General features: G+C 39.3%; 2 protein-coding genes across 3 annotated transcripts in view; both read left to right on the top strand.

Moving 5' to 3' along the window:
• The first annotated feature begins 11,697 nt into the window (after window positions 1-11,697).
• Window positions 11,698-19,929, top strand: olfml1 (olfactomedin-like 1). The gene is made up of 8 exons (XM_085464738.1): window positions 11,698-12,238; window positions 14,293-14,396; window positions 14,531-14,721; window positions 14,823-14,926; window positions 16,225-16,413; window positions 17,399-17,579; window positions 18,703-18,862; window positions 18,974-19,929. Exons 1-8 carry the CDS (start codon window positions 12,113-12,115, stop codon window positions 19,128-19,130), a joined length of 1,212 nt encoding a protein of 403 aa, XP_085320864.1. The 5' UTR covers window positions 11,698-12,112; the 3' UTR covers window positions 19,131-19,929.
• Window positions 19,930-21,402: 1,473 nt separating this feature from the next.
• LOC146706548 (TBC1 domain family member 2B) overlaps window positions 21,403-24,242 on the top strand; it is a 60,522-nt gene continuing 57,682 nt past the window's right edge. For both annotated transcript variants that reach the window (XM_085464739.1, XM_085464740.1), the window contains exons 1-3: window positions 21,403-21,668; window positions 22,333-22,420; window positions 22,529-22,636. In XM_085464739.1, the coding sequence (XP_085320865.1) occupies window positions 21,526-21,668; window positions 22,333-22,420; window positions 22,529-22,636 (339 nt within the window). In that variant the 5' untranslated portion in view covers window positions 21,403-21,525. The remainder of the gene's footprint in view (window positions 21,669-22,332; window positions 22,421-22,528; window positions 22,637-24,242) is intronic.

Here is a 24,242-nt window from a genome sequence, read left to right on the forward strand (position 1 = left end):
CATCTCTCACTTGTTGCAGGCAATTTTATCATTCTGTAGTTTTAAAAAAATACATTTTACACCTTCCTTAACAAGCCATCATTCTAGTTACACAAGAAAATCATTCCAATTAATGCAAATCAGTACTATGAAAGAATGTGTGTGTCTTGGGGGGGGGACCCTTTGTGTTCCCAATTAGATGCCACACCATGAAAGCAACATTTTTTCCTTTGCAAAATAAGGTAGTTTGTCTTTCCCAATGTGATTTGTGGTTTGCGAAAATCTTGAAAAGGTCGCTCAATAAATCTTCAGATTATGTGTTGCTGTTCATACCGATGGCTGTTTGTGTGTGTTTGGAGAGGTGTGTTGCAACCTTACCATTACATTCCTTCAGCCATACACCTATACACCTTACTAGTCTCTATGGTAACTAATGTCCTGAATGGAGACAGTGCACTCCATTTTTTTCTGAAGTCTACCTCTCTTTCACATTCCACTTGGTGATTAGGCATCACTTTCTTCAGTACTGCTAGTTCTTTGTGTGCTGCACTGTGTTGAAGGTTTCTAATATTAATAGCCTAATGACATGATCCTGTCCACCCCTAATGCATGTCTGATGTCTCCTGTGCTTTTAGAGCCTGTTATCCACAGAGCCACAAATTGAGGTGAGAGAGAATAAGGCGTTGTAACATCTCTTACAACGGGGCACTGTAAAAAGAAACTACTCACAGATGGAGACATGGTGGGAATCCCCTTGTTTGCAAAACTAATCCAAAGCATAACTTTCCATTTACACAAGCTAGGCTGCAGAAAAAAGGAGTATTAAAAAGGCATGACTAAGCACTGAAATGGGCATGAAAAGTGTCTTAAGCATCACTGTATTTGTAATGCCCCTGAATTTCCTGTGATTTTAGCACCGCAGTGTGAAGATTGTGCCGTAAGCTAAATTCAATTCAATTCAATTTTATTTATATAGCCAAATCACAACAACAGTCGCCTCAGGGTGCTTTATATTGTAAGTTAGACCCTACAATAATACATACAGAGAAAAACCCAACAATCAAATGACCCCCTATGCGCAAGCACTTTGGTGACAGCGGGAAGGAAAAACTCCCTTTTAACAGGAAGAAACCTCCGGCAGAACCAGGCTCAGGGAGGGGCGGGGCCATCTGCTGTGAGTGGTTGGGGTGAGAGAAGGAAAACAGGATTAAGACATGCTGTGGAAGAGAGACAGAGATTAATAACAAGTATGATTTAATGCAGAGAGGTCTATTAACACATAGTGAGTGAGAAAGGTGACTGAAAAGGAAAAACTCAATGCATCATGGGAATCCCCCGGCAGCCTACGTCTATTGCAGCATAACTAAGGGAGGATTCAGGGTCACCTGATCCAGCCCTAACTATATGCTTTAGCAAAAAGGAAAGTTTTAAGCCTAATCTTAAAAGTAGAGATAGTGTCTGTCTCCCGAATCCAAACTGGGAGCTGGTTCCACAGAAGAGGGGCCTGAAAACTGAAGGCTCTCCCTCCCATTCTACTTTTAAATACTCTAGGAGTTAGTGGCAGTTGTGAGTATGTGCACATGCTTTACTAAAGTGGAAAAAGGCACAGTTCTTGCAAAGTGGGATTCATGTGAAAATATCAGGATGGTACTGTTGAGTTTATTGACTTGTAAACAATGTAAAATTTTAGTTTCAGCACTACGGACAGCTCTGGGGGTTACAGTATACTTAATGTGACCACATAGTCAGCTAACATACAGGTACAACACTCCAACACACATATATGCTAATAAGTGCAAAGTAGCACCTAAGTGCCAAAAAACTGGAACAAACTTCTGGAGCAGTCCCCCACACAACTGATTATATCATTTGTCAGCAAATGCCATTAAAATGTTCCAAAAGACACAAATGTAAATGAGAGGTTCAGTTCAGTGACGCCAGCAAGCAGACACAGAAGAGCTCTGTGCCTCTAATTCCAGCATCCATGTTATAAAAGAGCAAACTGTCGGTGATGGCCAAAACAGTTTGTATACCAGATGGTAAACATGCTTTTAAATGCAGTAAACTGTGTATTTTAAAATGGGAGTCTATGGAGATGCACTCACTTTTGGAGGAAGCCTTAAGTGGCCATTAAAGGAATGATGAGCATTTGTATGGAATGATTCATTCTTTCCACCTTATGAATGTAAGTCCCGCTGTTCTCTTTATTGGCACAGTTGCCCAACTTCGTCTGTCTTGTGGTATTGGACAAAAGGGGTAACAAGGTGTAACGCATTATAAATTAGAGGCTTATGGTAATCAGATTAATCAGTAGTCAGATTACTTTCTATTCATTGTAATGCTATACTTTTGCTTTAGTCAGTTTTTTATTTACACTTTCCAATAAACACTGATAAAAAACATTTTTATTTGCAATACAAAAGTGGAAAAAAAGTCTGACACATTTTATGCGTTTGCCTCCAACTATTTGGTTCACAGCTGAAATAGCTGTATCCAGGAGCATGCCAGGGTCAGCTAGTGTGAGCGCAGAGAGAGGACAGCGTTCAATTTTTGGAAGCTACTGAAAGCCATCAATCTGGTGGAAATTAACTTGTTGTTGGTTATGTGGTTGAGAAAACGGCACAACTCTCTATGCAGTGAGTGACATACAAAATCATACTGTTATGTGATCATACAACCAACACGTGTGTGCTATTTTTGTTAATAAACTCATATTAAACCAGTAGGTCACATTGTGACATAACAGAGGACTTTGTAATGGCAGAAACACTGTAATTTAAGATTTAAAGAGTAACATAACAGTATGCAAAGATTTCATCAAAGCTTTATTTACAGAAAACAGCTGACTGATGATGCTGGGAACAAGGCAAGAACTTTGAGACAGAGCATACACGGTTGAAAGCAAAACAGTGAATTCATTTCATACTTCAGTCTATCAGTATTATTGAAATATTATTGTATGTGCTTTTATATGTGCCAGTGTAAGCATTTAAAGTTAAATTATCTACACAGCAAATGGAATTTTATACTTTATATAAATCTTGCAAGATGTCAAACTTCAAACTATCTCTCAGTTTACCATCCAGGAAACAAAGAGCTATGAGGCTGATGAGAGCTGACTTAGTGCAGTGGAACAAAAAAGTGAAAGCATCTCCACATTATTCTGGGATTTATTTTGTGTTGGCAGATATACTCACTGCCCTTCCCTGAGCCTGGTTCTGCCTGACGTTCCCTCCCGTTCAAAATGAGTTTTTCCTTCCCTCTGTCGCCAAAGTGCTTGCTCAAGGGGATTATATGATTGTTGGGGTTTCAACCTTACAATGTTAAGCACCTCGCAGTATCTGTTGTGATTGGGCATTATATGAATTGAACTGAACAAAGCACAAGGGACAACTGAGACATTATATACATACCAGGTAATTAGGGAGATGGGAAACACCAGGGAAGACAGCTGCAACAAATCAGGATAAACAAGACACAGGAAGTCAAACTCAGTGTAAAGCACACAAGACATGAGACTATCAAAATAAAAAAGGAACTAAAACACGCACACACACACAGACCCAAGGACAAAAATGGAGATATCAAAGGCAAAAGCAGACAATCAGGGAGGCAGAACACAGTGAGACAAGGTAATGAAGTTGCCAGTGAGTGTGAGAAGACAAAATAGAAACATCCATCCGCTTATCCTTTTTTTCAGGGTCACAGGGGGTGCTGGAACCTATCCCAGCTGTGAGGGTGAGAGGCAGGGTACACCCTGGAAAGGTCGCCAGTCTGTCGCAGGGCTAACACAGAGAGACAGAAACCATTTGCGCTCACATTCATTCCTGCATTCACACCTATGGGCAATTTGGATTAATCAGTTAACCTATCCCCGCAAACTGCATGTCTTTGGACGATGGGAGGAAGCTGGAGTACCCAGAGGGAACCCACGCAAACACGGGGAGAACATGCAAACTCCACACAGAAAGACCCCGGCCTGATGGTGGAATTGAACGCGGGACCTTCTTGCTGTGCGGCAACAGTGCTAACCACCGTGCCAACCACCGTGCCACCATGCTGCCAAATAGACACATAAACCTCCTATTTCCATTGTTCTCACAATAACCTGTAATTAATATCTTAGCCTGAGGTTGACACAACATTCACTTTGACTCGTGGCAGCAGGTACCATCCTGGTAATGAAATTTTTAGAAGGGGAGCCATGGGAAGTCAGATGACCCACAGAGTGAGAGAGAAACAGATGAGGGGAAAGAGTGCGATAAAACAAAGGTCAGGGACCAATAGTGAAATAATGTTAGGAACAAAGGGAGCTTTGGCACGTAGCAGATTATTTCTTTTGCATTCTGAATGATGGCGAGTCATACTGTGAGGAAAAAATAAATGCAAAGGACACTAGGATCTACTGTATTGCTAGCTGTTCTGCAGTAAGGCTGCCTTGAACTGAGCATTTCCACAACTGCCTATGCTGATGTTATGCAGATGTATGCATATGGTACTCACCGTTATATTGATAGTAAACAAAACAAAAAGCCAGATTTTTTTTTTTTTAATCTGATACAAACTGTCTAGACACAGTACTAAAAACCAAAAATATCACTGTAATGGCAAAGCGGGTGAAAGGTTAAAGCATTTATTCAGTTACTCTTGAATATTTGTCACACAATCTCTCTCTCTCTCTCTCTCTCTCTCTCTCTTTCTCTGTATGTATTTAAGTGTTTTGTTACAGGGAGCAGTAATTTCCTGGAGTCTTGTCAACAGATTCACCAATTTGTTGTGACTGCTCTGGCCTGTCTAAACAACTGCTAAACTAAAAGGGCATCAACCAGGAATGTGTACTTTAAATGTACTCTAAAAAGTAGGAAATAGGAAAAACTGCAACTCTGTGTGCAACTGCAAGGAAGCCTAACGCCTTAGAAATACTGACTTGGGTACCTTCTGTGCTAGCTTAGCTGTTTCACCATGTTTCATATTTCATATTTATTTCAGTCTGTGCACACAGTTCAAAAGCTATTCTTTACCATACAGTCATTAACGTGGCATTTGGCAAGAGTAAATAGTGCTATTCTGTGCATATGAATTACTACTAAATGACAAATTGTGACTATCCATAGATGACCAATTTCAAAACCAAATATTCAAGATAACATAACCATCTCAAAATAACATTTAAAAAACACGGCGTCTGTGATATATTAGAAGGAATATCCTTTCTATGTCGTCCATCTATAGTTCTACTCTTGTAGTTTAAACAGCAGGCTTATTAGTTTTCATCTTCCACTTTACAACCCAGTTATTGTCTGCCACCCCTTTAAATGGAAATGCAATCAATACACACTCTCCTCAATACTGTGTTGCTCTCATTCTGTTGCTCATTCTGTACAACTTTCTCATGCTTGATCTCGTCAGATCTTACAACTGAGTACAAACTGTGTCTGCTACCTTGACATTGTCTGCGTTTTTGACACTGATTCAGTCTGATGAAAGTCAGGTGAGTCTCATAGATCCTGAGAACACCAGATGATGTAAAATATATTTAAATATATTTTACATCATTAAATATATTTTCACCTACTGATCAGAAGGTTAGTGGTTCGATCCCTGGCTCCTCCAGTCTGCATGTCAAGGGTGAGAATGTGTGTGGCTGTAGTTAAGAAGCACTCAGTTTAGAGAAAGTGTGTGAATGTGGCATGTTGTATAGAGCACATTCAGTGTCTGAACAGAGTTTCGTCATGTTACTTTTGCACTATCATGTTACATGGCTTGATTAACCCTGGAGAAACCATGGGGTCAAATTTGACCCCATGGTTTCCCTAGTAAACCAATGGGGTCGGCTCTGACCCCATGGGTTCTCCAGGGTTATGGTACACATTAGGCTGACATCTGGGGCCAGAGCTGAACACACTGCTGGCACAGGGCCAAATTTATTAATTTGTTGTTTTAGTGAAAAATCCAATTTAAATAGAAATCTCTCATTTAAGAGAAAATTGGGAGGCCAGATTACAGCTCGTTCATCATTGGTGAAATAAATGGACTGGTATTTATTTTGCACTACTATAATTCTCGTTCACACTCATACTCACACTTCACATGATGCATCAAGGGCAACTAAGGGTGCACTACCTCGCCCAAGGATATTTCAGCATGCAGACCGGAGGAGTCAGGGTGCAATCCACTGACCTTTTGATAGGTAGACAACCTGCTCTGCCACCTGAACCACAGCGGCTTCTGATTTCCACTTAGAGCTGATTTCATACATATACTCTGTGTTGTGAAAAACAGGTCAGGTTAAAACCATTTTCTACATAACACACAACACATTAAAATATCAAAATATTATCAAAACACTGTTCTTAAATTAGACAGCGCCTCCATACAGTGTCGCAAGAGGTAGGAGGCAGGACACAGAAAAACCACTTGCAAGCTGTGAATCACATTGCTGCAAATCAGTGCATGCAGACATGAGATGGACTTTTTATAGTGGTAGCAGTATATCAATGAATAATGACAAAAAATATGAAAGAATTGGATAGGTACCTTTATACACAGTTTGTGTACATTTTTTCAAAAACGTTCAAATCACTGTTACTGTTACTTAAAGGTTTAAAGAAGAATTAAAAAGTTCAGCACTCATCTTGATTAGGTACGGCCCACGAGGGTATTTGTAGTGTTGTTTTCCAGGCAAACACACATATCTTGATTAAGAGGGAGTTTTTGTCACCACCCTTCTTAATTCCTATGATTCTGTTTTAAAAGTATGTAATGATGATCGTTGATCTGTTTTCCTCATCGAAGTAGCATTTTGTATTTTAGATACGCAAGCTCAGACTTGAACCATCATCTGTTTGCATTTGTTCAGTCTATTGTTTTATAATTGTCCATTCATTTACATGACTCAATTGAAATCTTGAAAAAAGACTATTGTACATTCACAATGAACTTTGCAGAAATTAAATTAGCTTCTTTTTTAACTAAAAGAAAAATCTACTGGATGTTTACTTTAGAAATGAGAATGTCGAAATGTCAATGAAAACTCAATTTTAAAGACTACCAATGACATGATGGACATTTCTTTCCCGCTGTCTGCCTCCCGTACTGCTCAGTGTAAGCTGTATCCTGATGGAACCTGTCTGCACTGGCTGGCATTAAAATCGCATCATCTGCTAAACACAAAGACTGGTAGGAAAGGTCAAGAGACAGAGGGTGGTGGGAAGCTGGCATCACTCAATCAATCACTCAGACACACATACACACACATTCAAGAACACACACTAGTGCACACTAGAAGTAACATACATGGCGGAATACACATAGATGTTGCATATGTGCATGCACACAAACCTACCCAGCTTTTGGTATGGTGCTTACATGTATTTAAAGACACTGTTAAAGTCAGACGATGTAAATGAATGCATAGCTCATATGCACACATGCATAGAAAAGTATAAACCCATACAGTATAAATGAGCAAACATACTGCAAACATGCTCCTTTCTTACATAAATACAGACTCATACAGAGAAACATGCACACACACACACACACACACACACACACACACACACACACACACACACACACACACACACACACACAAAGCTCTAGGGATTACTTCTGGCAGCCCTGAATGCAAACTCAGATGTCTTGCTGTGACTCTATGGATATTTTATAGGACTCCTGCGCAAATTGTAATGAATCTTTCATGAGGTTACATCGCATTGTGTGTTTATGTGTGGTTGGGCTGTGTGGGCCCACACGAATGTGTCGTGCACAACCAGAAGATTATAAAGTCGTGGTTAAGAGAAATGAGATCCACTTAAACAGGGCAAGAACCATTACCTTACTTCACCTCACATACCTAATTTTAAAAAAGATTAAATTCCAGCATTGAACTAAATATGCTATGCCTGTTGTTATTGTCTGTGTCATGTTGTCAGTTTTTTTATGCATTGTTATGTGACAATGAGAGCTAAGAAACATCTGGAGCCCAGTATCATATATGTGTACAAAAAAAAGTCAAAAAAGCTGATTATGATTTAAAAATGTAATAAAAGAATCTTCATATCTGCCTATAATGTGGGTTCAGCAGGGGTAATATTAGGTGAAAGAGATCCTGAATAATTATTTCACTTTCACTTTATTTCTAAAGCACTTTAGTGCTGTACAGAAATAAAAAATAGAAAAATGATAGAACAAGAATAAAAGAATATATCAGTAGAGGTACATACAAAGGGCAAGACGAAATCGAAAGCATTACATAATCCTTTCAAATAATTAAGCGCTTCACTGTGTTACACTCCAATAAAGTGAATGACAGTGTTTGTCTTTGCTGAAATAAATTACTAGTGATGAAACAGTGAACGATATATGATAGGTAATTTGTCAAATCGTCATGCAGCGTTAACAGTAAAAAATAATAATAATAATTAGGAAGGAATAAATAGCAAAAAGCTCTTACAATATGAGATTGAGTTGATTATGTGTAATTTTTTTATATTTTGATCATAACTTCTCTCTTTGAGATAACGAAGAGTATACCTCTTAAGATATTCCAGATGGAACCATCCAAGAAAGAAAAAGCTGTTAAAGTGCTTGTGACCTATAGACATGCAACAATAAACCATGATTTGGAGTCACTAATGGGCAATGTTTTATTTTTTACAGCATGCAAGCCCCCAAAAACCGTGGTAACCACAGCAATGAGTAGGAGCCTCATTATTATCACTGCACCACACAGAGGATTTAGCAGCAGGCTGTTATTATAGACCACAGGTGAAGTGGTGGGGGGAGTGGGTGTTTGACATGGGGGTGTGGTGTTAAGGGCCAGTGCCTACTGTCGGGTTGTACTGTGCTGTAGTATTGTGTGTATTCTTTTTATGATGTGGCGCCATCTCATGGTTAAAACCTGTAATGATGACAGCATGATATAGTGTTGGTGTTTTTTCACAAATAGGTTGGGTAGAAAAAAATTTTTTCTGTCTTAACATGTTAGAAAGCTCTCCTCTATCATCTTTTATTGTTCGCATGTAGTTGATACTCTAACCAGACCTCTGCGTTCCATGCAGCCCAGATCGGGTGTTTGAGAAAGCTGATAGCCAGATGTTGTCTGTCACCACAAAAGCCAAGAAAACAGTTTCACGTGCCTCTGAAAGGCAGCCAATGGAGACTTGTGGAAAAACAGCAGCTAAGCAAGAATTATCTGGCAGCGATAACATTTGGACCTAAATCAGTCAGAATATTACATGGATCAACAGGGATGGGAGCAAGGGCAGAAACCTCGCAGCTGAAATAGTTTAAACTTGGAACCACACAGTAAGATATCTTAAAGGAAGATGTCTTAAAAGCTTATCATTAATATGTCTGCATGATAAGTGGCATTGATTTAAAGTTTTCCAGAGCAGCACTTACATCAGGAAATGTTAATGACATATAATTATAGCGTAATTTTAACAATTGAGGGTAAAGAAAATTGAAGCCAATACAGAAGTGAGGCTGGCTACAAAAGTGAGTTAATCCCCAAAACTCCCAATTTACAGCTAATTAGCTTATAGCTAATTTCCATCCTTCGTATTCATCTGGAGTGATTTTTTATTTTATTTTAAATAACTCACCTGTTTAGGTAGATCTCAACACAGACACCTGTAGCCACTAACTGTGTGCCTCACATTTGCTAATCTCAAACGTGTTTGTGGTGCAAATGAGTTTTACAGCATTTTTCATGGAGTTATCTGGCAACCAGTGAGCCCTCGATTTTGGTGATTTCAATTACTCAAGTATTTTATTTTTTGTTACTAATTGGCAGCGATCTGTGTGTTCCATCTATAAAAGCATCTTGGTAACAAAGCTCATTGGCTGATAACTTAACACTCCGCCTTCTCGTCCTAATACGGTCATGAGGATAAGATGGCCATGATGCTAAAATGTGATGTAATGGTGGCTACTTCTATTTTCTGTACAGAATCTGATTTTTTTTTTTTAAGTTGTAATGCGTGAAAGAGTTCAAAGTTTTGTTTTTAACCTAACTTTCCTTCATTTCTTCAGAATGTGGGCAAGGAGCTTGTCTTTATATTTATCATCACCAAAAGACTGCTACAGCCTAGAAATGATCCAAAGCATGACCTACATGGTGCCTGATGATAGACTAACAGCCTGTGTGGGGTGCACCTTTCCTTTTTGCTCAGTGGCACCTGTGACACATTCCAGCTTCCCTGTGACTATAAAATGGACAAGCAGTTAAGAGGATAGATGGATGGGTGGATGGCCTATGTGACAGCTGTATCTTTTTCTCCTTCTTCATCTTTCAGCTGCATCTTTAAAGGGTCACAGTATCATCTGCCTACATCTGGTTGGATTTATTTATTTATGATTTGCATATTTGATTTGACAAAGATTGTACACCCGATCCCCTTCCTGCAGCAAACCTCCCCTTTTATTGGAGGCTGGGCAAAGTAGGAGTACACAGGAATGTGGCCCCTCAGTGGCTGCCTTTGCATGACAATGGATAAGCCTTGTAATTCTGGACCCCTGTAGCGACCAGATCTCCAATCGTTGGCAGATTGTAAAAGGTATGTCATGTGCAGTGTGCAACCAAGCATGGCACAGGGTCAGGGGTTCAAGCTATGCTAAAACAAAGCAGTTCTATGAGACTGGAGGTGATGGTGCTAGTTGGCTCGTGTTTTATCACCACAAGATATCCCTGTAACACAAAACACATTTGTTATTTTGACATATTTTCACATATGGTAAATGGTAAATGGCCTGTATTTATATAGCGCTTTACTAGTCCCTAAGGACCCCAAAGCGCTTTACATATCCAGTCATCCACCCATTCACACACACATTCACACACTGGTGATGGCAAGCTACATTGTAGCCACAGCCACCCTGGGGCGCACTGACAGAGGCGAGGCTGCCGGACACTGGCACCACCGGGCCCTCTGACCACCACCAGTAGGCAACGGGTGAAGTGTCTTGCCCAAGGACACAAAAAATATCTTTGTTTGAGAGCTAAAAATGTTACCAATGTTAAAACCCCGATTGTTTCCTAGCAGCAAGAAGATCCTGAGTTTGATTCCAGCAACTGGCCGGGTACTTTCTGTGTGGAGTTGTTGGGGGATGTTCTCCCCATGTTTGTGTTGGTCCTCTCCAGGTACTCCGACTTCCTCCCACAGTTCAAAGACATGCAGTTAATTGGTAAATCAAATTTTTCCATAGGTGTGAATGGTCGTTTGTCTCTATGTGTTAGACTGGCGAGCTGTCCGGGGTGTACCTGCCTCTCCTCTTATGGTAGCTGGCATTATCTCCAGCCCCCCTGACAACAATAAGTAGATGGAAATTAAAAGACAACTTTGTAATTATTGTTTTGTATCAGTATATTCAAATAAAGCCTGTAAATCCTGCCTGTAAAATACAATTTGTGTGTTTATGAATCAGTTTAGTATAAATGGCGGTTGTCCTCATACTTCAGAAATATTTACAGACAGGTTATAGAGCACTGATTTGGTTAATATATCCAACTGGTAACTTTATTGGGTCATGGTTTGCTCTGTGGGAGAACTGAGGACGTGTCAGTGGGCCATCTGGAGAGTATTACAATGGAAAAAATGTTGGATTGACCAATGGGGTATAAACTGTCGGGGTTATTTCTAGCGCTCACTGTCTCTCTTTCTCCCCCTCCTCTGTTGGATGGTTCTCTCATACCTTAAATGCACAAAAAACAGAGTGTAGAAGGGTGGGCGAGAGAGGTAGACGGAGCAACTAGAAGAGAGAGAGACTGGGAGGGACCGTGGGTGAGGTTCACTTGGATCCAAAACCCAGTGTAGCAACAACTTATTAGAGAAACAAGGCAGAACGTTCTGGAGCAACAACTTTTCCTGAATAAAGCAGAAGAAGAAGAAGAATTCAGTCACTTACGGAATCTGGGATTGCTTTTAACACAGAAAAACTGTTGTATGCTCTCACTTTGGAGAACTTTTACTGAGCTCTGTGCTTCAGGAGTGCTCCGGAAATACAGGAAGTGGTCTCATTAATACTGACAAGTTTTTCAGAAACAAAAAGACTAAAGTTTCCCTGCAGCTGCAGAGGCAGTGAAACTTGGGCTGACTACTCTGGCCAGACTTATTGAGTTTTAGTCATGTCGGGCATGCTTCCCCTCTTTCTCGTATCTTTGTGTCTGATCGTGGGCTCAGTCCAGAGCCAAAGCTCGTCTCAGGATGCCTTTATAATCCAGTACCTGGAGAGGAGACTGGCTCAGATGGAGGTAAGCTGATGTTGGTTCTTCTGTTTCACGTCAACTACATGTATGTGCATCTGGCACGAGGTCAGAGACACAAAGAGCATAGACTCAGCCCCCACTTATTAACTGCTGTTTGTAGTGTTACTCACTTTGCTTTGACATTTTGCTGAATGGTGCAGTTCAGTTCAGAAAATTTCCTCTTTACTGCATAATCTGATCATCTAGAGTTGTGGAAATCTAAATGAGGCAACAAAAAATATCAGTCAGTATGTTTTTCCAATCTATAGAAATACAACATGTCTCATTATGGTGGGTTTACTACATTTTGAAGGACTTTCAGGTACTAGCTTAGTCTGTTATCAAAATCCAGAAGTTTTGCAGAACTGGAGCAAATAGAGAAAAGACTGATCAGTGAACTTGTGCAGTTAAAGAGTGTTTGGCTGGAGGCTGTCAAGATACAAATTATGCCAGTTCCATCATTCTTACTGTTTATGCAGCGTGGGATTACAGAACAGCTGGAGCCAGCCCCAGCTGTCATAGAGCGAGAGGGAGAGAATACCCTGTACAAGTAAAAGAAAGAGAAGAAGAAAGAAAGAAAAAAGTAGGGAGGGGAACAGAAACACAACTAAATCAACATATGATGTAAGCCCCAGACATGAACACTAACACTTAACAAAATGTCAGACAAGTGAGCACAGGAGAACCAAGACATAAACACAGAGGCTAGACACAGGCAACATTAAGGGCAACTGAAAACTACTAATAGAAATCAAGACATGAGCCAAAAGGCAGGGCTGCAAAACTGAAACTCATCTCTGGAATAACTATAAAGCAAAAACTGAACTCAAACACAAAATGATGTCACGATAAAGTTTCCAGTTTATTAGCAAAGAAAAACCAAACCAGGAATCCAGAAATCCAACAAACACAAAACTTGCTCTGACAAAAAACGGGGGTGAACTGTGCAATCTGTGGAGGAGAGAGAGTGTAAGCGAGTGGTAGTGAATGAATCCCAAAGCAGGCAGTCAAAGTCTTCAGCCTTACTTTTGCTGTGATATTTCCATAACCAGGAAGGAAGAGTCCATACTACAATCCAGGGCACTGGGGAGTTTGGCAGAGAGTGGGCAGGTGGTAGCGGTTAGGAGGGCGCGATTTACTGGTTCCAAAAAGCGTTTGGAAATTTCCAGGAAAGAAGGCTGGAGATCAAGGACCGGTTGAGTTGAGTTCAGCTGACGGCTGGTGGGCACCGAAGAGGTGAAGACAATCTGGCGATGATCTGCTGCACACGGCACTCTGAAATACTGCCCGCTACATGAAGAGCAGCAGATCAGGTGTGAAGGAAACCATCCAACTCCCAGACCCTTCCAAAAAAAAACTATTTCCACACAAAACAAAAATAAACAGGAATGCCCTGATCATGACTTAAAACAGTGAAACCAAGAATATGAAACTGGGATCAAGACAATAAAGTGTTTCTATAGATATTCCTCATTTGGTTTTTTGATGGCAGTGGTGGTGAATCCTGTCTAACACTATGTTTTCCAAACAAGGTTGAGATCTGGTGACTGTGTAGGCAATAGCAGAGAATTCACACCATTTTGATTTTCATTAAACCTTCAGTAAGCCTCCATGCCCTGAGGCTGAGGTCACTGTCATGCTTAAACAGACCACTATGATGTGGTCCACTGTGTTTCATCTTAATAGAGGTGAATGCTAAGAAAAACTTTGTGACACCTTCCATTAAGGGAACAAATGATCATCACACTAGATCCCATCACAGTGGGAGACTACAGTTCAGTTTTTACCTCTGAGCCGTAAAAGGGCCGATGGGGTATTGTCACCCTGCCTGGCAGACGGCCGGGTGGGTGGGTGACATGAACAGTGAGAGGTCAACTTTTCTTGTGAATGCAATAACTTAAAAACAAAGCAATGCATCAAGTGCTATTAATGTACAGAATGAGTGGAGCAAGACTTTGTGGTATTGTTCCTGACCAAGTAAAATTTACGTGAACCTTTTTAGGTTCCATCAGTTCTCAAACTAAATATTCTCATTTTAACTCCTTTTCTCATGAAACCAGGAACGCCTGAATCAGTGTGAGCAGAGCACCACAAGCGTCACCCAAAGAACCTTTGACCTTTCCAGTGAAATCAGAGGTTATCTGTCTACACTCAGTGTTCTCAGGTAACATATGTGAAAGATCTCCTTTACAAAGTTTCTCTCAGTACACACTATTTAAATGAAAAATGAATGAAACAATGACAAATTTCCAAGAGACTGAATGAAATACATGAAATAAGCACTGTTTTGCTGTACAGATCAGAGGTGAAGAGCCAGATGGACGGCATGTCTGTACGTGTAGACCGGATGGAGAGAGAGCTGGAATATTTGGAAAACAAAATTCCCAGTCAGTCTGAAATTGAGATGGAGGAGGCACTGCTGGAACAGCAGATAAAAGCGGCAGAACTCGACCTGCTGAAAAGGAAAGCCAAGATCAAAGTGCAAAATGGTGCTTAAATAAGACGCGATATTTAAAGGTCCACATAACATAAGTTTGGAAAATAGAAAGAAACAACAAAATGTTCATTCCTGCTTCTGTGCTTTTTCCAGACTGCAGCACTGGTCTGAGTCAAATCAAGTCTCTCAAGATTGTGAAGAAGGCAGGAGACACCTATGGTTCCTGGTTCAAGGACCCCTCGGAAGGATCAGCCAAGGTCTCTTCTTTTTTTATAGATGATGAAATAACTGGTTGTTTGCAGCAGAGGTAAAGCTGTCTTTCCTTCTGAGCTGCACTCTTCTGTTTATCTTTCTCTCACTGTCGCTCTGTTAAATGGACACTCACTGATCTGTTCTCTGAATAATCAAAATGAATCATGCTTTTTGGACTATTTTGTCCTATGTGATTGGATCAGCTGTTATCAGATGACCACCTGTGATGGAAATGGCTGGCTTAAGGTGATAAAACCACATACAATTATTACCAACTGAGCAGCTTCCCTCCATTCAGCAAAACATTTTAACATCTTTGAGCTCAGCTTCAGATCATTTGGTTTTATAATGCATAATTTTACTCCCTTGGCTCTCACTTTCCTTTCAAGTTTGACACTAGCTGTTGTAACATTTGTCACTTTGTATCTGAAGAGCCAGATATTTCCTGATAGGAGTTAGTGACAAAAAATATGGTTCAGCAGGGTAAGAAAATTGACCTCTGTTTTTCAGGGAGCCAGAAAAACAGCTCCCAAAGATGCTAATTTTTCGGTATTTCTGTTAAATATGTATGTTTTCTTTGCTTGCAGTGAGTGAGCAAGTGACTAAATAATAGTTCACAACTTTAATAATTACAAAGCTACATTTAGCCAGTGCTTTAGGAATTCCTCCTGGGACTGAACCAGGAATCTTTGGCTTGTTAGGCAAATGTGTAAACTATGGAGCTCCTAATAATTAATAATTCCACCCAGATGTAAATGGGTGGGTGTATTGTAGCTATATAAGATTGGCCAACAGAATAAAACCACCTGCCCAATATTCTGGAGCTGAACTTAAAAGCTGAGGCCAGACTGCAGTTTATTGTTTGGCCAATTGAGGCTTGTTCCAAAAGTGAGACAATTCCCATGGACTGCTGTGTTAAAGTGGCAAAATTTAGTGCTTTAAATGAACATGTTTACAGCTGCATGATCAGGTGTGTTAACAGACTGTCCAAGAAGTCTTTTCAAACTTTATAAGTGAGTAAAATTCTATGATTTTATTTAAATGTTAGTTAGAATAAAACAGTGTCTGCGGCTGTTCACACATGCACCCTGCAGATGTACATTACTAACCACACTTACTAGATTTAGGTAATAAACAAACTTTTCTGTGCAAAAGTAGTTTTTCTGGCTCTAAACACTTAAGATGATGCCAACCAAAATGCTAAAAGCTTTTTAAAACAGCCTTTTTATACAGTTTATTGTAAAGAATAGAATATAAAGCTGAGCTGCAAAATCTCAGCTTGTCCCAATGTGAAATCTTTCAGATTTATCTGCTCAGCGGAATTCGTAACGACACCATGCTTGAGTACGTTTCCCTGCAAAGCTTCACAGAGAGGACTTCATCTCCAGCAAAGGTGGTGCAGCTGCCTTTCCACTGGCAAGGATCGGGTCATGTGGTCTACAATGGATTCCTCTACTACCACAAAGCAGATACAACAAACCAAATAGTGAAGGTTTGTAAGTGATTTAGCAAACATGAATGTGACGTTGTTCATGTGTACTTCACATCAAGGCATTCTTGTGTTGATTTGCACTCTGTGTACAAAAGGGGTTGATTAAAGTTGTTCATGTCGCTTGGCAACAGTTCCTGGATACAATTGCAGTTTACCAGTTTGAGACTTCATAACAGGGAGCTTAGTCACTGAGGAGTCGGTCTTGTTTTCTTTCCTTCACTTCTGTGTCAACTGAGGTCAGTGAGCAGAGAAAACAGTTTTGTTCCAGTAGAGCTAAAGACTTTTGTCAGGATACTTTAGGGGGATTTGAAGAATTTCCAGTATTTTATTCCATTAATCACAAATATAATACATGTCTGTGAGGAATGTCATATTTGCCTCAGTTGTACTTAATATCACTTTCTTAATAGTAAATAGTAAGCAATGTGGTGTCCCTCTCATTGCCATGCAAGTGATTCTGACCTACTCTAGCTGACATGGGAGCATTGCTAACACAGCTAATTTGTGTAAGGTCGCTCATGTGTGCACTGGTTTTCTTTCTTTTTCTTCTTACAGAAGCCTTCTTTAAGTAGTACATAAAGTAACCACATTTTGATAGTACTTGGCTTGTCTGGGATTTTTAAAGCCTTTGGTTTGTACAAGCCAAGTACTAGTCACCAAAATTAAATAGAGTCTACATTAATATTCAATTCATTTTATTATTATTTATATACCACCAAATCACAACAACAATCGCCTCAAAAATGCTACTCTGAAATGAATCTTTTGTAAGCTTGTTAGCATGCTAACGTTAACTTTTATCTTAGTCCAGTTTCAACATGCAGTACCCTCCAACTCTGTGCTAATAAAGTGACTAAAATAGCACACCACTGTTCACATACTTTCAGTAGTTACTCAATCTAATTATGTGGTTAGATAAAGTGACTTAAACAAAAGGCCCTCTATGCTATAATGATGTCCATTCATATCAATTAAATTCCTAAAGGTAGACCTGCTGAATGGCACAGTGGTGGACAGCATGCTTCTTCCAGGAGCTGGTCATATGCCTGTTTACAGTCTGAACCCTAACACTTACCTGGACATGGCTGTTGATGAACTTGGCCTCTGGGTCATCCATGCAGATGCTGAGTATGGAGGAAACCTGGTCATCACCAAACTGGAAATAGGTAAAGTACTACTCCTGCTACACATACACAGTTCTGTGAAAAAGGTTTTGAGTCTATATATATATATATATATATATATATAAAACAAGCATCAGAGTGGTTTCTGATCCGTAGACTGTATTAAAAAAAAACCTTTTTTATGGGCAACAGGAGGCGAAATGTACGGGAAAACAGGCATAACCTTATTTGCTCTTTAAAAACTTATGCGTTTATGCTCTCAGGTCATTCAACAAGTCAGAAAGGAGGACTATACAGATCTAAAGGTCTTTCAAAGTTTTTCTGTACATGGGCTGCTTGTTCACTCATTCTAGTTCTTGCTCCTAACAGTTTTCAAAGGAGTGCTTTATTTATTTATTTGGACAAGTGGAGGTCAAAAGAACACGAAAGGCTAAAAAAACAACAGCTATTGCAAGTGATTACTAAAAAAATTGGAAAAAATTCTGGTAAAGACCTGATACAGGACCTGAGAAATGCATTTGGCCCTGCAACTGACCCATTTACTGTGCAGTTTATCATTACCATAAATGGTCTCATCAAAGCATAAAAGTATAGCACGGTTTTGATTCCCCATGCAATAATATCTGTAAAGCATCTGAAAGGAACTGGCTTCATTTTTCAGCATGACAATGATCCCAAACATACTGCTAATGTAGTAAAAGCATACCTGGATAGAACAACACACAATGCAACACTATCAGTCATGGATTGGCCTTCCCAGAGCCCAGAAACATTATTTAAGCAGTATGGGATAATCTTGAGAGAGAACATAACAAAAGGCAGCCAACATCAAATGTCCTTCAAGATGCCTGGAGAACTATTCCCCTAGACTACTTAAAAAAATAGCAAGAAGGGTTCCCTAACATAGAGTTCAGGCTGTGTTGTGGTCACAGCAAATATTTGCTTTAAAACTATAAGAACTGCATAAACTCTATTTTTTCCTATATACTATGTAAATTTAATAAATGCACCTGTATTGCATATTTTTTGGGAAATGACTGGTGACTCAAAACTTTTGCCCAGAGCAGTAAATCCATCTTTTGTACCCTCTATGGTTTGATCTCGCCACTTACATAAAGCAAGAACATATATCCATTCAGTCCAGCTTTGTTTCTTTATATGTTAGGAACCTTGGCAGTAGAGTCTGTGTGGGACACACAGTGTAGAAGCCATGACGCTGAAGGAGCTTTCCTAATATGTGGCACCCTTTATGTGGTCTACAACACACGCTATGGAGGACGTTCCACCATACAGTGTCTCTATGACATCCATGACACCATTCACAGGTTGGCTTGTACACATGCACATGCATGCACAGTATACACCTGCATACATACATACAGTATCTACATGACAAACCACTTTCTTTTCCCTGTGCCATCCCGTTCCCTGTGCAGCAATGAGAGTCCTGTGATGTTCTTCCCGAAACGTTACACCAGCCATAGCAGCATCCACTATCACCCCGGAGACAAGCAGCTGTATGCCTGGGATGACGGCTACCAGACGATTTACAAAGTGGAGACACGCAAGAATGACCAAGTCATTGCAGACTAATATTACAACAGTGTTAATATACTGATGTTTGTTGAGGACATAGCTGCTTCGCATTGTAATGTACTGGGTACCCCTTAAGTGTAATTATTCAACATTCCCAAGAAAAATTGCTCTACTGGTGTTGTTGCTGTTGAAAGATGTGGTAACCAAAGAAATGTTTTAAAATGTTTAATTTTAATGTGTAGTTCAAGGAAAGATGTATTTTAACCTAAAACAGGGTTGTTTTCTGTCTTGGTTTACCAAAATATAAGATTTACACTTTATGATTTTTGTGATCAAAAAACCTCACCATAACGATGTTATCACTATATTTAGAGAAAAGTTTTATGAGGCAAAAAAGCAGAAATTCAAATAGAAAGTTTGCATTTAAACTCAAAACTGCCATTAACTGTGCCAACATATATAATGCATGCTATTTTATGCGAATTTCTGACACTATACTGATTTGCTGATATCAACTAGGCACCCCAGTGTTAAAATATGACAAGAGGCAGTTCCAGAACAAGTTTTAGTGTGTGATGAGTGGGGTGTGAGAATGTGTTGGTTAATTCTGCATCCTGTATTAAAATCTCTATTATCACTTGAAAATCATGCAAAAAAAAAAAAAAAAAGCACGTCTAGGAAAGCTAATCATAGGGTATTTTATAATCTGCTGTTGTTTAGTGCTCCTTTGCTGGCAATGGATGCTGCCTTTATCACTGTGAAGGGTTATAGAAATGAATTCCATGTCTAACTGAAGCCTTTTTAAGCATTGTACTTTATACTTTGTAGCAACACAATAAAGAGCATTTACATGTCAGGGTTTTCAGTATGTTTTTCAGAATGATGAATTCCATCTTAAAAACTGTTTGAAATATGTAACGTAGAATATGTCTCTGTCAGCTGAATAGCTGAGTTCTCCCAAAAATGTTGGCATTATTTCATTGCTGAAGTTGGTCAACAGTCTACCCAGTTGTTAAAATCTTCCAATCCCTCATGTATAAGTTGCTAATATAGTAGTATTGTAAAGCTTATTTATTGCACTTGAACACAGTAGAATTACACAAAAAAAACCCTACTTAAATCAGTATTGAAGACAATGAGGAGTGAAGATTCGCGGAGGCAGAGCAAGGAAAGGACAACCAAATGTCAACATTGTATATTCTGCAAACAGTAACAAAATAGTGCTGGAAACTCTCATTTCATTTACACTACACATTCTCATCGACATCAAACATTATGCCAAAAAGCAGATTCAGTTCATGTAAGTGTTGAGATGAGTGATGAAACGTGTCTCCCACTGAAAACGCATCGTCCAGCTGAAGAGAATCAGCTTTCTGGGATTTCCTTGCATTTATGATTGAGCATGCATCAAGACATCAAAGAATAATGTTCTCAGTTTATGCAGAACCAGAGTGCATGCTGCATTCATTCTCTGCACATTTGCATCTTCTTGTAGAATGCTCTTAAAATCAGAATCTTAAGAGGATTTACTTTTACATTATCCAGTTCTCCTCAAAGTACAGCAGGCATTCAGTAAGACTAGACTAAAACTTCAATACGACACATAAATTGTGGAATCTGCTTTTTACAGATTGTGTTGCCATAATCTGCAACAAACGTTATTTATTAGTTTGATATAGATGAAGGTTCTATTTTGAACTGTTTGTGACTTTTAGTGTGAGTGCGCTGAGATGGTTGGAAATGCATGTGAATCAGATGTAAATAGTGCGACAGCGCCCTCTCTTGGTTATGACCGGTTATACGTTTACCTTCGTTGTGTCCCCTTTGCATTAAAGTCTCAGAGTGGATTACTTCATTTCCCTTGTTTTAAACGTGATAGAAAATGGTGATGTAAAAGATAGTAATAATTAACTGTGACAGAATAAATATATTTCATTTATTTGCAAAAAGTCAAAGTCAAAATACTGATAATAAACCACCATTTTCAAGAAGTTTCAAGAACTTTGCTCTTTCTTTTTTTGCTTTCCCCATTAATTATCACATGGCCTAACAGGTGTACTCGGGGACCCTTAAGGGCCTGACCCCAGGGTGGAGAACTGTGAAAATCAGCTCCATGCTGACCAGATACATTCGAATACTGCGTTTGCTTCAGTGCATTAATATTGTTAAGTCACATTTCACTATATATATCAGGTCTTAAGCTTCTTTATCTTAGAAGAATTATATTGTTGTTTGATGTTTAGTCATATAGATTTAGAGCATTTTCGCATCACTCATTTCAAAGTTTCTGATTTACCCGCCCATTTTCGGTTGGAGATGACGTGGGGAAAGGGGGCGGTTCCAGAGCGGCCGGTTACTTTGACTGCAGCGGCAAGAAATCATTTGGACGGTGAATTTCACTTTTCCTTTTAGGGAACGGATGAAGTAGTGTTCGAAGGATTTTCTCATCACCATGAAGCGGAGAAGCAATACCAACGTCACCAGGAGGAGTTCAACAATTAAAAGGCGCAGTGAGAATTTGCGTTTTGATGAATTCGGCTTTGCTCTCACTAAAAAAAAGGACCAGAAACTTCATCACCGGTGTCACGATTACAGGTGCGGAACAGGTTCACGATACATTAGCTCCCGTTTAAGCAACTAGCCTGGCTTATTATGCTCCTCACCCGAGTCATTTACTCCTAAACGCCAGTTATTTCAGTATTCACTGTCTCAACTGTGTTCTTTAACTGTATGATTTTAATCTTGTTGTTAAAGTAAACTAATCACTTCAGTAAGTTATAGTCGTGGTAACATTAGCTGTCGGCTTTAAGAGTTTCTAACTATCTTGTTCTTAAAAGTGTAAACCTCGTTGTATTAATAAGGTTAAAGTCTTTTAAATTATTTATCGCCAACTGTATTGATCCATTTATTAAATAGAATCTAAGTTCAACAAGTTGCTGAAACAAACAAGAAAAGCTGAGTTAAGCGGAATATTTATAATGTTAGACAAAGCTACTCTGCTAAAAACTATTTCAGGTGTACCTTGCAGGCTTACATGTCCACACGTCATACACGTGAAATGATAATGAAAACGCAAAAATCTCTACTTGAATACTTCCTTCAGTGAGTATTGCATTACACTCTGACTAGCTGCAGTCATGGTTTGTCAGACACTGAGCACTTAAAGCCCAGAGTTTAGAATTACTGAAAATGACAGTATCTGTCTGATTGAAAAAGCTGATGAATCAGCCCAAGCTCACCATGTTGTGTTGTCTATCAGCTACCCCCAGCTGAGCTCAGTGAGGGTGAAAGAGCTGTGTGAGCTGCTCAGCTACTGGAATGGAGCCAGCTTTATCTGCAAGAGCCAAGTAAGACTTGTATAAACTACAAAAAGCACTGATGAAAATCTTGTGTTTTGCACATTTGGCAACCATTCGAACATGCTTGTTTTCTTCGCACTCTTGCTGTGTTTTCAGATTGAGCGATTTATCAAAATGGGTATCCCTCCAAGCCTGCGCGGCAGAGTATGGAAGTGCCTGCTTACCACTGATATTTTGAGAGATGCCAGTGACTTCAACTACCAGGTAATATACCATGTGACATCCAAAAGAATGACATTGCAAAGCTGCACACTTTAACACTGAATTGTCATCATAAAGTTGCCCACAATGGTGTACAACCGCTGTAAAAAAGTATTTCCATGTTTGCTTTGTTTGCTTTTTATTTACTGGTGGAACATTCTGGCTTCATGGAACATGTCTTAAACAAATATAATTTATATGGCATATTTTTATAGATTGAGCAAAAAGATGGAATTGCGCAATATTGAGGGGGGAAATATTTGTCAGACTGATATCAGGACTGCTGGCCATGTCACTGAGTTAACACTTTGTGGAAAGGTGCATTGTCACCCTAAAAAAGTAACTTCATCTTCACCAAATATATTTTACAATAAGGAAAGGGAAAAGGTGTCCAAATTATGAGCTTTGAGTTTAGTGTTGATGTCATGCTTGCCATCTCCTCTGGCTCTTTATCTGGCATCAACCCCTTGTCACATGAGTGGAGGAAAGTCCCTTTTTTCCTTCTCACAATCGGTGCAAAAGTACCAGACAAAAGTATGAGCATCATCTCTTGGCCAATATAGATTGATGATTCATCAGTGAGCATCGCTTTCAACTGCAGCCCAGGATTGTTTCTCTTTAGCTCACTGTAAGCTTATTTTCTTCTGTGTGCATGTGAGTGCTGGTTTTCGTTTCAGTTTCAGTTTTATAGCTCTTTGCTTTTTCAGCTGGGAACTCTCTTGATGAGCTTCCTTTAAATCACATGCAAACTACAGACTAGTTTGCATATTTAGGTTTCTGCAAGTATTATTTGCAATGTGATTCCATAATTTTCTTTTTCATCTACTTGATGTAGAGAAGGACAAAACATGCTATTAATTAAAATAAGTGAATTTAATATGGTTTAGGTTTGTTTCGTGAAGCCAGAATGTCCAGCTCTTAAACAGAAATAGTTTTGAGACATATTTTTGATTTCTTTATTTGCTGGAAAGTAAAAAAGTTGAATAAACATCCTCCAAGAGTGGCGATTCCATATATTTTTTCAATCTATCCGTTTTGACCAGGAATTTTAAAAGAATTTGGCTACCATTTAACTTTAGTTGTGTCATTGAGCCATTGATTAGTCTTCCTTGGAAAAAAAATGCTGGCAATTTGCCAAAGAAAACAACAAAAACAACAACAAAAATCCCCTCATTTCAGATTTTAGATGTGTTGACTAAATATTAGGATGGTTTATACTTTTTATTTGAAAATAAATTACAAATACTCCCATGAGATCTGGGCACTTATTTCGTTTTTAGTCATTTTTGACATTTCTGCAACCTTGGAAAATGGATGAGAAATGTTTCTGCCCAACTGGACATGAATGAGAAATTCTTGTGTACCTTCACATTACGTGCAGTGTCACAGGTTTGAAACCCATGTGCTTTTCCAATGATATGTCAGATTCAGATTGTACTGATACTGCAGTGTGTCACTGCGGGAGCAGCTCCAAGTTTTCCACACAGTAGTTACTGTTTGAAAAACATTTTATGTGAAACAGTGGCAGCCTGGAAGCGCACAAAAAAGAATAATTTTGCAACTTCACTGTATGAATTCAAGTGAAACAAAAATGTGTGAACAGCTCGTG

The sequence above is a fragment of the Copadichromis virginalis genome, linkage group LG7, assembly GCF_057382275.1.
Source record: "Copadichromis virginalis isolate Kocher_CV1m ecotype Utaka linkage group LG7, C_Virginalis_male_GT1.1, whole genome shotgun sequence".
In the NCBI taxonomy this organism is placed as follows: Eukaryota; Metazoa; Chordata; class Actinopteri; order Cichliformes; family Cichlidae; genus Copadichromis; species Copadichromis virginalis.